Source organism: Sander lucioperca, chromosome 16 (assembly GCF_008315115.2).
Source record: "Sander lucioperca isolate FBNREF2018 chromosome 16, SLUC_FBN_1.2, whole genome shotgun sequence".
Classification (NCBI taxonomy): domain Eukaryota; kingdom Metazoa; phylum Chordata; class Actinopteri; order Perciformes; family Percidae; genus Sander; species Sander lucioperca.
The window spans coordinates 29,810,602-29,824,445 of record NC_050188.1 but is presented as its reverse complement, the minus strand read 5'-3'; the positions used below and the strand labels follow the sequence as shown (position 1 = coordinate 29,824,445).

The following is a 13,844-nucleotide window of genomic DNA, read 5'->3' as shown; positions in this document are numbered from 1 at the left end:
CCACCAGGAGCCTTTTGTTACTGCTGTAATAAAGCTAAAAAAACATTTCTTTGTCTTTGTTTCCAGGTACATTATTCTGTCAATATACCAGTACCAACTGACACAAGTATTCACATTTCCCTTGTTCTCAAAATGTGAAGAGATATGAAGACAGATTAAGAACTTAGTTGCAGGACATTCATTTTTGTTTTCATATTTTAAGGTTGTTCTTGAGGAAGAACTGAAGTAATGTCGGTTATTGGTCTCAAGCCTGTTTCATACTCTCGACAAAGACTTGACTACGTCTGTTTTTTTTTCTGTTTTTCTAATGGAACAAACAGAGCAGCTTGTGGAGGCAGGCAGGTAAATATAAACCCATTAGAGCACTCCGACAGCCTTGAGCCTCCATTCAACCCATTACAGACACACATTTCCTCTTGTATGTTCGGGAAGAATACAAAGCGGTTATGGCCCGATGACACAAGAGTCAGACGAGCCAAACGTTATCGTCACAGCAGAACTGGAGGCACTTTATTCACCAACTCCTGCAATTAAATTCACAGACTTTCTGGGGTTTTTTTTGTCTACACTGAACAAAAATAATAAATGTTTTATATTAAGTTTAATTACCTGGAATAAATACTCACAGATTCAGTTTCCCTTTAGGATCAGGCCAAGCGTTCTACATCTGTAAATTCAAAGAACTCTGATTTATTCATTTGCGCCACCTTTTCAACAATTTCATCAGTATGTTGTTTGTTCTGTTCAACATTTTCACAATATAGGGTGTAATGAACATGGCAGAGGATTAGTATTGATGCTAAGCCTACAACAAGTTACAAGTTACTGCTAAGGCCCGATTAGTCTATATCGATAACGTTCCACCGCCGGGATTGCTCCGGTGCCACCGGAAATTCCGCCGGATGTCCCTCTTCTTAGGCTTGATGTCCGTCACCTTCTGCTTTCTTTGTGTTGGCGTTCTGAACTCCGGTAGATTAATGAGGACTATGGTTAACTGCTCCTCAGATCTCTGCAGGGTAAATCCAGACAGCTAGCTAGACTATCTGTCCAATCTGAGTTTTCTGTTGCACGACTAAAACAACTTTTGAACGTACACATGTTCCACCAAAACAAGTTCCTTCCTGAGGCTATTTTGCAGAGGCACCCTCATTGTATCCGGGGCTTATCGCTGCCCAAAATTATTTAGTTTCAAAGAAATGCCAATAAACCAGAGCACGTTTTTCTCCCATCCCGGAATGTTGTGTGGACTAGCCAGACCCTCCTCCACAGCTGCGAGACTAAGTAATATATCGCCAGCAAAACCATTGTTTTCCTATGGTACAGCGCACCTGGCGTGCACTTCTTTCTTTCACTGCACGTACTGTTTTTCTAGTGCTTTTTAGATGCGCGTAATAATTAAAATATGAATGCCAAAAGGCAGCCAATCGAACTGAGCACGAAGCGGGCTTTACTACTTCCTTTCTGTTTTGATGCAGGTAACTTATGACAGCATTTAGCTTCCTGTCTGCTAGCATGTAAACAACACTGATAATAGGTCACAGTAAAAACTATAAAATGACACCATATGATGCTGGAGTTGGACTACATGAACTAAACATTTTATTGGGTTTTACTGACTCTAACTGACCGTAAATTACATCTGTTAACACTTTTATTAGCCTGTATATTGTTTATGATAATTGCTAACTCTTACATTATCTTGTGAACCGCTAATTTTACTGCTATCTCTGCTTGAATCCATTGTTGCATCCCGCACTCCACAGGTCTACCACAGTTTTGACATATATTTTATATTCTCAAACCTGATTTACTAAATTTATTTGGTCATGAAATCAACAGATAAGTGCTTCAGCTGGTGATTACCTTCAGTCACATTGTTAAAATCACATTGTTGTTCATTATGTCTCTTTCATCTGCTGTGTTATTTCAGTTACTGTAACTTGGACACATTATTGTAATCCTAATATATGTAATCTATTACGTTCCAGGCCAATGGCTGCCAATCCCATTAGAGGATTATCAGGATAAGATGTCATAACCGGTGCTGAACACACACACACGCTAGCATACACACAAACAAACAGTCTCCTGGCTGTCCTGGGACATCCGGGCGACAGGTAGGAATGTGTGATTCAAATATACACTTTGTGTGTTTCAACTTGAATTAAAATTTATGTTAAGCAAAGGATCGTTTTTTAATGTTTTAGCTCATTGGCTTCATTGCCAGTGCTAGACACTTAGACACCTTTTAGTTTTGCTGTCATTGTTTTGTTGCATTGCCATCGTGTGGTGATGCATTGGAAAGCAGGGACTGCTGAAGGCGCATTTAAAGATAAGGAACAAAAGACGTAAACACTGTGAAAACAATATTGCCAGAGAAGAATGTTGATATGGAAAGTGGACAAAAGTTTGTGTAAACATAATCTGGACTTTGTTTTCAGCTTTTCAACAGTTTGTTTCCAACCAAATGGTAGATCCAACCAAACGGTCTGAACCTTTCCTGGCTGGGACCTTGGCAAGGATGGGCTGGTTTTAAAGGTCCAGCAAGTTTCTTTTTTTCACTTCAAGGACTCCAGAAGTGTTCTAGGCTAAACGTTCACAAGAATTTCATTGATCTCTTCCACTTCCAATCCAATAAATGGCGAATCACCAGCCCTCGTGCCCTTGGCCCAGGGTGATCAACTTTACAGAAACCTGGCCGGGATGTTGCAGAGTTTGAGAACAGTCCAGTCGGTCCATGAACTTTATCCAGATTTTGTTTTTGGCAGTTCTTTCCAAACCTGAATCAAAGCCTACAACTCGAGTCTAACTTTGGGCGGAGTCTGGACCTCATCTTGTTGCTATGACACGTGTGACCCTGATGTTGATCCGGTAATTGAAAGTGAGCCTGATGGTGACTTCACTTGAAGTTGCTATGGACAAAAGTCAACAATAACCAGGGAGGGCGAGTTACTGAATGTTCAGGATGAAGTGGCAATTCATTTTACTAACTTTTGTCTTTCTGACTCGCTGGTTTCACCAGCCTGTCACCGGTGACTTTGCGCCCTCTGATGAACACCCAGACATTGGACACGATGAGGATGTACACCCCAACACCCTCACAGAGACAAACGGAGATGTACTGGACATGAACATCCAAACAAGCAGGGATGTACCAGACACAAACTTTGAAACAAACTGGGACATAAACAAGGACAATTTTGAGGACGCTGACTGGCATCCTCCTCCCTCCCTCCTGGAAACACACTCCGACCTGTCCCCAGAGATTGGTACTTTATCAGCACAGTGCGGTGAGTACAGCAGCCATCTGACGTCAAGCGGCCATTGCCGACTGATGGCAACGCTGCCTCCGGTGCCAGTTGGAACATCGCAGAAACGCTGCCCGGATATGTTCCGCTGCACAGACGACATCTCAAATTGGCTCCACGAGAACCAGAACAGAAAAGAGCAGCTGGACGACTTGACGGAAACAATGTCAGAGCTCCAGGAAGAGCTGAGGAACCACGGCCATCGAATCACAACCCTGGAGGAGCAGGTACACTGTTGGCGGTAGTTTTCTATAGAGAGGAGAAGTCCTCTTCGTGTGGACCACCATGGGACCTTTTTTCGGAAAGAATGTGTAAAGTAGTGAACAGGGAGAGACAAATAATTTGATCCTGCATGATTTGAGCCATGAATTACACATATGATGTTCGTCAATTTAAAAGATAATTTTGCATAAGCGACGTCTCTCTGAAGCTATCTTGCTCGTACATGGATCTCGCTCGTACTGTAATAGGTACAAACACTCCTTCATCCCCACAGCCATTTCACTTGTAAACTCGGTCCAGGGGAAGAGGTAGTAACCCCTCAATTCACTTGGCAAAGTGTGTAGTTTAGTTGATATGATGTGGTTTGTGTGGACGGTGGTGATGGTGATGATGATGGTGATGATAATGATGACGTCTATGCTGCTGATGGGGACAATTTGTGTTACGATGGAAGAGATGTTGATCATGTATTCAAACTTATTCAACTCGGCCGCGGTGCCCCGTCCTCCTTTTTCCATTGCAGATTTAGTACCGCCTCACGCGTGAGTCGAGCGTGGCTGGTCGTCATAGCGACGCTGCAGGAAACTGCCGTGATCCAATGCGACACACACACACAGAACGTCGAAGGTGTGTTGTTTTTGATTCTCAGCATGTGGCTGTTGCCGCAGCCAGAAGACAAATTTAGTTTCAAAAGAAGCTGGAGGCAGCAAAAAAAAAAAACACCGCTGGCTAAACTATTTAAAAATGGCGGGTTTGTTCAGGACACCCCCGTCTGTCGCTAGCGATGATGACGCAGTGATTAGTGACGATTCTCTCCGACCAATCAGTAGTCTGCAGGTTTTCACGTGATCGCCTCAGCTCGCTTGGAACCTCGACGGAGGTGATACTAAAAAAGTTATCTGTGAGCAGGTACCAGGGACTTTTTTTCATAATGAAAAACCAAAAAAGGCGAGTAGAGTCGAGGCGAGCAGGTACCATGTAATGGATAAACGCCAATATTGTGGGTATTTGTGGCTGTGTCCTCATTCTGCCACTTTTTTTTTAAAATGTTATGGATGCTGTGCTTTGTACACTTGGAAATGTCAAAGTCAGTCACCAGTAATTGTATGAACTGTATGACTATGTTGTTTTTCATGTATTGTACCTTTGCTGCAAAACCAATTGCCCTCCGGAGACAAAAATAAAGTTGAAAGAAAGAAGTTGAAAGAAGTCCTTTCGCTTCCTGGTTTTTAGAAGACGCTGGATGAAAAACATCAGGTAAGATAACATTACATGTGTTGTGGAACAGAGCTAAGCTAGCTAGCTAGCTAGCTAGGTAGCGAGCAAGGTGACGTATATTGTGTGAGATGAGAGATGTAGTTCAGCGGTTTCACACAAAACTAAGTGATACTCCGATAAACCTACGACAACCTTTCTTCGGTAACGCTTCAGATTACAGCCCGCACGCAACGTGCAGCGTAATTACTCCGGAGACAAACATCATATGTGTAATTCATGGCTCAATATAAAAACAGAAATCATTATTTGTCTTTTCCCGTTCACTACTGTACATATTGTTTGTCTGAAATAAGGTCCCATGGGGTCCACCGGAAGGGGAATAGTTTCACGCTTACTGTGAGTTCAGACATTTTTAGAGGTGGTGCAGTGGCACACAAATATACTATACTGTATAAAAGAAGTGGATGTAGTGAAAGTTATGGCACCCTTTTGTTTGTGGACTACATTTTGAAGCCTTGAGTTTGGCATTTGTGTCGTTGCCATCTTTGGTTTTTCAGACAGAAGTGACTTTTTTTCTTATTCTTATAGAATTCGAAACAAACAGATTTATTTTTAGAAGATATTCATATTTCCTAAAAGATGAATACAAACGACGTTGATGATCCCCTGACTTTTAATCTCAACAGCAGGTTAAATTACCAGTTGGCCTCAGTTGTACTTTGATATTTGGGCTAACATAGCAGGTTCACAAGCTAATTGTTACCATTTTAGCGCGTGCAGGAGACCGAGGAAACAGCTAACATAATAAAAATATACTCACTTAAATTTTGAAACTGAATGAAAAAAATACAGGCAATGCTAAAAAACCTGTTTCTATTACAAGCAAATTTTTATTTTATAGAGGAAAAGATTATCCGGGCAGGTATAAAACACAACACCCTCCTCTGTTTCTCTCTATTTATCTCTGCCTGTCTTTATCTCTTTGTTTATTATCTCTCTGTCTTCACACACTAAGTCTTCCTTAACCCTAAAACCTAACAGGATTTGCTGCTGGCCTCTTGGCCGGGGCCCTGCAATCCTTCTGCGTCTGCCTGTCACATAGAGCATTTTTTCTGGGCTGGAGCGTCTCTGGGCTAGCCTGGAAATCCAGACCCGAATCCGAAAGATTAAGGGTCTGGCAATGAGAAATGAAAATGGCCCAACTCGAGGGATGGCACCAAGCATGCATTTGAAAATCTCACTGCATGCAATTGGATAACACTACAACCAATCACAACAATACACAGGATGACGTATCCAGAGCCCCATACGCTTAGCTGCCAGAGGAGCTAACTGGTAGATTACACTGTCATCATCTGTTTAGCTCGCCTCTGGCTCGCCTATATCAGATACAGCGATGTGATTGGTGCAGCTCGGATACAAGGGCATAGTTAATGAGCATCAATACTGAATGCCAGAGTGACTCGCTGAGCAAATTCAAATTGTGCTCTCGCGAGAACTCAAAATTGAGTTAAGACTGCAGTCTGACTTTGTAACTTTTTGCTGATGAAAGTAGACCATGCTTTCCCTTTTGATTGAGCTACCTTTTGATTTCACATATTAAACAATAAATTAGTTTTAAAATATAAAAAAAAAAAAAACACAATTTGTTAGTAGCACAGATTCTGCACATTTACGGCCAGCATTGTTAACAAAGACAAACTTCACTAAACCACCTGTCTTCTCTCTTCTTCTTTTTTTTTTTTTTTTTTATCTCTCAGGGTGTAGAAAGCGTTAGTTTAAACTTGACCTTTGACCAGCGGTTGAGGTTTCTGGAGTTGCGTCACACCGAGGTCGACACGCTTTTCCACGTGCATGCGACGCTGCTGTACGAGCTGCAGGCGCAGCTGCGCAACCTGTCAGCAGCCGTGCAGCGCATGAGCCGCAGAACGGGCTGCAAGATCAACGACATCAGAACTTCACCGCTGCTCAGCATGCGAGACACACCAGGTACACTATGCAACCAACGCAGTGATGAGTTGCATGAGTTTCATGTTGCACGATGTTCATGCAACCTTACTGCCACGTGGAACATGTTGACACACATCACAACTACACACAGCAGCAGTTCTTCCCACAGCGCATACCACAGTTAATTTATTTCACTTTACAAAGCTGCAATACCAAAAATCAGCCAGTGTTTTATTAACAGTTAAGCTACCACCAGTTACATTTATTCCTATTTTTTTAATGTCACAATGTTCTTGTAGAATAGATCGAATACTGTTACCCTGATGCTTTGTTCACACAAAACGCAAAGCGAATTTTCGCATCTTGTTTCTCGCCAGTTTGACCTTTCATGTTTATTTGTCACTTGCGCGAGATGCGCCGGAAAGGGGGAGGGGCTTCATGTAGATACCCAACAATGTTTCTTTGCGCCATTTTTTCCCGTCATCAACGACGGCCGTAATAACCACTATTGCTGCTTTGTACCCGTTGTGGAAGTCCCAGATAAGGCTGCCAGCAGGCTAACATGGCGTCAGCATTTCTATTCAAATTATTGCAAGTGAGTCCGTTTGCAGGCCGCAAGACCCTTCAAGTTCCGCCCCCATGTCACTAACATTTATACAGCAAGTAACGAAACGGAAGGTGTTTACACGCAGGGACATTCACATTATCACCTGTGCAGTTTAAAGAAACAACTCAGGACAACTTTCACATAGTTAGTTTAGTTTGTGTAGTTTAAGTGTTTGATGATGCTCTGTTTCTCTCTCTCTCTCTCTCTCTCTCTCTCTCTCTCTCTCTCTCTCTCTCTCTCTCTCCCCGTTAGCGAGACAGCACCTGTCTTTCTGTTCATCCGACTGTGCGTCTCTGTATCACAATGGTGTTCGTCATTCTGGTGTTTACAACATTGTCCTGTCGCCCGGCACCATCCTGCCAGTCTACTGCGACATGAAGACAGAGGGTGAGACACACACACACACACACACACACACACACACATTATCTGTTCACACGCATATGCAGCATGTGCAATAGAGCTCAACAGTGACCGCCCACTTTTTAAACGCCTCTGGCTCTAGAAGTGATTTTCCCTATTCAATATCTTCATTGATGTTTCAGAAAATGCTTTCATAAAGAGTTTTAATCCTGCAACCAGGCCAACCAGCAGTGAGATTAATCATTATCCTAAAACATTTGATTCGGCGCAAAAGAACATTTTAAAAACGGCAAAAAAAGGCAAAGGTACCAGTCTGTGTACATAAACTATCATAGACTTCACTGGAAGATGCTCGCTCTAGCCGCTCCACTAATCAGAGATGTCGCTGTTACACTAAGGATTGTGGGTAGTGTAGTATTGCTCCATCACATTGCGAATAAAACATGTTTTTCTTAAAACAAGGTTGATTTCAAAAGGACTTATAGCTTTTACAGGAGCAGATACCTTCGTTTCACAACCTCGTAGCTCTGCTTTTTAGGGCTACAGCTGTCTGTGTCAGTGTACAACATCGCTCATAAAATCTACTGCATGTGCATACACCAGACCCCCAGGAAGCGAAATTACGAATCCCACTATGTCCACGCCAAGACCCGCCCTACAAATCAGCTCGATTGGTTGGGGTTAGGCATTGACCTCGAGTGGTTAAGGTTAGGATAGCTGATTGGTCAGGGGATAGGACCTGAACAAATGGGGTTACGTTACCTTGCGTAAGCTTGGACGTCTGGCCAATAAATGCTATTGAAGGGCGGGTCTTGGCATGGCCACAGTGGGATTCGTAATATTGTCCCCAAATGGCAGCCATTTTTCTCCAGTGGCCACTCACGGTATTGCAACAGAAAATCTCCCTGCGGTGGATTTTCCCGGTAGGCAACCACTGTGAAAGAGTCTGTAAAACTGCTGCCAGGACACCCAGAACTGCAAACACGGTCGCTTATAGGGGTGATCCTGAATAGTCGAATATTCAATGCGTCGATGGAAAGAGCCTGATTCGACTGCCAGTCTCACAGTAGAATCTTCGCAGCGCCGTAAAGTCTAGTTCAGACCAAAGATTGGGGGCATTTCATGCCTTTATTTATATAGGACAGCTGAAGACATCAAAGGAGAGAGAGGGGGGGGGGGAACGACATGCAGCAAACTTTATAACACACGTTATAATGCTCACCTAGCTGCTAGCATGGCACTCCCTCATACTCTGCAACTGACTAGCTAGCAGTACTTACTGCGCATGTGCGACTCCCAACAAAGATGGAACAGAAGTGAGATGTCTCACTCTGTAGCTAAAACAGAGAGCTCAACACACAGGGTGAAAAGAGGAGCTGCAGCAATGTGCAGTACAACAAAAATATAGTGTTTTCTGAAAATTAAACCACACAAACCTATTCTGGTACAACCTCTAAATACAATTATGAACCTGAAAATGAGCATAATATGAGCACTTTAATACATCCGTGATATACGGTGGAAATTACCGAAGTAAACCCAGCCAAATGATGGAACTGCAACTCCTGTGTCCGTCACGTGATGCCCTCTGGCCCAAAAAGACTTTTCCCTAAACTTACATGGTGAAAGAGACGTCTCAGTGGATACATTTTTTGAGCGTTACAACCCCCCAAAAATTACTCGTTATCAGAACACTATCAGAATTTGATCCATTTGGTCTGATAAGAGCTGCAGGATTTAATCATTTAATCCCCATTCAACTTAGCAGAGTGCTAAACCGTAACACACCATGGTGTAGGGCCTACACCTCTTAAGTGTTTCTTTATATAGGCGTACCTGTAAATTTGGTTGTCCACCAAAGTGTGTATTTAGACATAATCTACGTCTTTGTGTGTACGTGTCTGTGCTGCAGGCGGTGGCTGGACGGTGTTTCAGCGGCGGCGCGACGGCTTGGTGAGTTTTAACCGCGGCTGGTCGGAGTATCGCGACGGCTTTGGCGAGCCACGGGGAGAACACTGGCTGGGCAACCAACAGCTCCACCTGCTGTCCAACCAGGGCCACTACAGCCTCCGCATCGAGCTGCAGGACTGGAGCCACGTCCAAAGACACGCCCTGTACCACAGCTTCAGGTAGACAGACAAACTGTGGAAGAAGGGGAATATAATGTTGGTAACAGTGAAGAACTGTTGCTTTTAAACCGGAGTTTGGTCCGTTTTAGGACTAGTCCACATAGCATTCCAGGATGGGAGAAAAACGTGCTCTGGTTTATTGGCATTTCTTTAAACCAATCACAATCGTCATGGGCATAGGCGCCGATACCCATGACGATTGTGATTGGTTGGAAAATACTGAGCACCCACGTGTGCCAGGCTGCCAGTAGGCTACATTCATTTAAAATTAAACATTGCAGTTGGTGCTAAGTGGAGCGTCTGTCATAGTGTGATTGGTTATGTCGCTGTCAGTCCCCTGCTCCATATCCTATCCACCAATCACAGCGTCTCTCGAGTTAAAAGGCGTGTGTGTTCGTGTCGGCCGCTGTCCATTTCCTAAGGTTCTGAAATGCAAACATTTTTTAACTACTTATTTTTTTTAAAGGGCGTGCGCCCGTGAGCACCAGTGGATGAAAACATAAATCGGCGCCTATGGTCATAAGCTCCGCATGGAGCCAGAACTTGTTTTGGTGGAACATGTGTACGTTCAAAAGTTGTTTTAGTCGTTCCTCTTATCTGTGAAATAAGCATGTGACCCGTTTCAACTCCACCCCTCCAAAAATCGGAATCGAGAATTGATAAGAACCGAACATCGAAAATAAAGAATCAGAATCAGAATTGTTAATGTCCAAACGATGCCCAACCCTAATCATAATAACACTGAGGGATTCTGGTTTCTCCTCCTCCTGCAGGATAGAGAATGAGGAGAACCATTACCGCCTCCATGTGTCTGGTTTCAGCGGAACGGTGGAGGATTCGTTCGGTTGGTACCACGACCAGCAGGGCTTCAGCACGCCAGACACCGGCAACATCTGTGCCGAGATCAGCCATGCCGGCTGGTGGTTCCACCAGTGTTTCTACGCCAACCTCAACGGCGTCTACTACAGGGTAGGACTGTGTGTAAAAATACACCGCAAGATATAGTAGCACTGTGCACAATAACACAGAACAATGTGCAATGACTTTATGTTGAAACCACATTATTATGTTGTTTAAGGGGAGACACCATTTTTCAATTTTGAGTTTTGGGGATATTTTGCTTCCATAATATAGTGGGTATATATTTTTAGTGGGTAAAAAACATCAAAAATACATATTTAGTAGGGCTGGGTATCAACCACTGATTTTCGATTCAATGTCGATTCTGGATATTTCAGTTGCGAAACCAATTTTGTGTCAATATGAAAGAGATTGTGCAGCTCTACAGAGTCCACCAGTGTTGTAGTCGAGTCCCCAGCGGTCAAGTCCAAGTCCAAGTCCAAGTCTGAGTCACCAAAGAAGAGTCCGAGTCAAGTCTGAGTTGAGTCACCATTACCTGAGTTCGAATCTGAGTCACGAGTCCAGAGACTAGCGACTCGAGTCCGAGCCCATAACTCGAGTACTCCATCACTGCCTATTACACATAAAAGAAGTCAGAACCTTCATCCAACTTCCAAGTCCGATTTCATGAATGCTTGAGTCCGATTTCCTAAATCCTCGAGTCCAAGTCATCAGTTTGCAAGTCAAAGTCAAGTCACAAGTCCAGAGAATAGCGACTAAAGTTGCACTCAAGTCCGTCTCTGACTCGAGTACTCCATCACTGGACTCAGTACAGTAAATGAGTATTGAGTGACATTTCATTCATCTGTCTGGAGGTGAGAGTTCAAGAGACCCCTTTTAAAATGGCCATGCCAGTATTTCCCTTGCCAAAATGTAGCTTTGGAGCTTTATTTCACCCGCTTCTTGACAAGCTAGCGTGACATAGTTGTTACCAATAGATTTTATAGGTCTTGTTGTTACATATGTTACAGACCGACAGAGATCGATTTTGGATTTTATGAATCGATAGTGGATCATTCAAATGAAAAATACTAACTCTAATAAACTAATACATAATAACAATGTTGTTTCAAAAATCAAATTGAAATCGGAAAATCAATTTTTTTGAAACCCAGCCCTAATATTTAGGTATTTATTTTACTACATTTTGTCTTTCTGCATCTATAGATTTCTCCCAAATTCACCAAAAGTTAGCAGTAGTTAATGCCTAACTTGATTATTTAAACATCAAACATTTAAGAACACTTTTAATACATAAAATAATTGTCTTAATGTCATTAATCAACTGGGGAAGTTTCATGTTTACATGTGTTACATTTTTTACAAGAGGGGGTTTGTTCATATTTTATTCATAGCCTAATTTACGTAACATTTTATACCTAAAACATGGCAAATTGATTTTTTTTGTTTTGTTTTATGGCTGTTGACAGTATTTCCTGATTTATGGAGTGATACAAAGAGATACTGAAAATCCTTATAACCTTTGACTCAACAGAATTTTGAAACTAGCTTTATCCAATGTTCACATTTCTGTTGTGTAAATGTATGCGAAATTAGCACATATTTAACAAGATAACACCTCATTTGCATATTTAAACATAGAATTTCTGAAAACTTGTAATACAAAAGATTATTGTCTTCATGTAAGTAATCAACTGCGGAAGTTCAATGGTGATCTCTAAATGTGTTAATGTTGAAATTATGTTTTCGACCAGGGTGGGCGCTACTCTCTGAAAGCTCAGAACTTGCTCGGGCCGGACGGCATCGTCTGGTTCTCCTGGAAGGACTCAGACTTCTACTCTCTGAAGGCGGTCACCATGATGATACGACCACGCAACTTCAGGCCACGCTTGTCGCCGTAGAGACGTATCAGTCTGAAGCCCGACTAGCAACTTCTTAGGACTGCTAGCTGCCTCGAGGGGCTGCCAGAAATACTCACAAGAGCACCAAATATGTATTAATCCGCTGCTGAAAATAGTCCCCAACAAATGGACTTTTTCCGTATGTTTGAGTAACTTTTGCTAAAAACAAGTTATCATCTGTTTTAAGAAATCTCTGAGCCTTAAAGGACAAATCCGGCGCAAAATGAACCTAGGGGTTAATAACACGTGTACCGAGTCGACCGTTCTCTGGGATATGTTTTCATGCTAATCGAATGTGACCAGTTTTAGCAGAAACATCTAATTAGCTTATAAAGCTAGTCGTCGGGGCCACAGGTAAACAGTCATGACCAGTCGAACGACGAACACCGTGCAACCAGTAACCAGTAACATAGCTCAAGCACGGCGTTCGTCTGGTCATGACCGTTTTCCCAAGATGGCGCCCGCGTGTATACGTGAACGGTACTGTCTTTCTAAACTATCTTTTTAATAAACTATCTGTACACTTACAAAGTTCTCAATGCTTCGGTTTACATGTAGGGACCCTCATTATGCTACCGTGGAAGTGTGGTGCTATTTTGAGCCTTGTTAGTGGTGGAGAAATAGCGATTTCTTTTTACTTTACCCGTGGCCCTGACGACTAGCTTTACAAGCTAATTAGCGGTTTGCGCTAAAACTGTTCACATTCGATTAGCATGAAAACATATCCAAGAGAACGGTCGACTCGGTACACGTATTATTAACCCCTAGGTTCATTTTTTGTGCCGGATTTGTCCTGTTATTGAGGAAGAGTTTAAGAAGCAGCCCTGCTTGATTGAGATCTTCCTCGCTCTCTTGTTAGCTTTGTTGCACCTGTCAGGACGGGGCACTTTTCACTTTCATCATTCTTATTGGTGTCTTGTATGAAGGTAAGGGAAATCCCCCGTGCATATACACAGCACAGGGCCTTTAAAGCGCTCAGTTTTTTCCAGTAATACACAAAAAGCTGCTTTCTTGCAGAGATAGATGAGAAGATCTATAAACGCTCGTATAAATGCAGGAGATGTTTGTTGGTACGACAGACGTTTTGACCAAATTAAAGTGAAACTCAGAACTTTTTCAGGTGGTTAACTTTTCATGCTTTACCTCATCAGCAGGCCCACGTGGAATTAAACAAATTAAAAAAAATTTAAAAACTCAGAATGTCAACGCATCTCATCTTGACCCCAAGAAGAAAAGAAAAAACAGCAGTAGATTTTTATTTCGGATCATCGCTGAAAACTGTGAA

The 13,844-nt window shown here is 42.6% G+C and overlaps 1 protein-coding gene across 2 annotated transcripts; it reads left to right on the top strand.

Moving 5' to 3' along the window:
• Positions 1-2,098: 2,098 nt before the first annotated feature.
• LOC116055657 (fibrinogen C domain-containing protein 1-like) lies at positions 2,099-12,839 on the top strand. 2 transcript variants are annotated; one of them, XM_035992916.1, is made up of 7 exons: positions 2,099-2,117; positions 2,453-3,535; positions 6,509-6,737; positions 7,558-7,692; positions 9,581-9,797; positions 10,571-10,774; positions 12,413-12,839. In XM_035992916.1, exons 2-7 carry the CDS (start codon positions 2,957-2,959, stop codon positions 12,429-12,431), a joined length of 1,383 nt encoding a protein of 460 aa, XP_035848809.1. In that variant the 5' UTR covers positions 2,099-2,117; positions 2,453-2,956; the 3' UTR covers positions 12,432-12,839. The 2 variants fall into 2 exon arrangements, with proteins under 2 accessions (XP_035848809.1, XP_035848808.1); XM_035992915.1 differs by having other exon boundaries at positions 10,571-10,766; positions 12,413-12,837.
• The last annotated feature ends 1,005 nt before the right edge of the window (positions 12,840-13,844 follow it).

Bases quoted from the DNA above. Each gene is read 5' to 3' on its own strand.
- LOC116055657 (XM_035992915.1), top strand. From the start codon at position 2,957: ATGTTCAGGATGAAGTGGCAATTCATTTTACTAACTTTTGTCTTTCTG. The intron at 7,693-9,580 runs GTGAGACACACA...TCTGTGCTGCAG, and splicing joins CTGCGACATGAAGACAGAGG to GCGGTGGCTGGACGGTGTTT. The intron at 9,798-10,570 runs GTAGACAGACAA...CTCCTCCTGCAG, and splicing joins GCCCTGTACCACAGCTTCAG to GATAGAGAATGAGGAGAACC.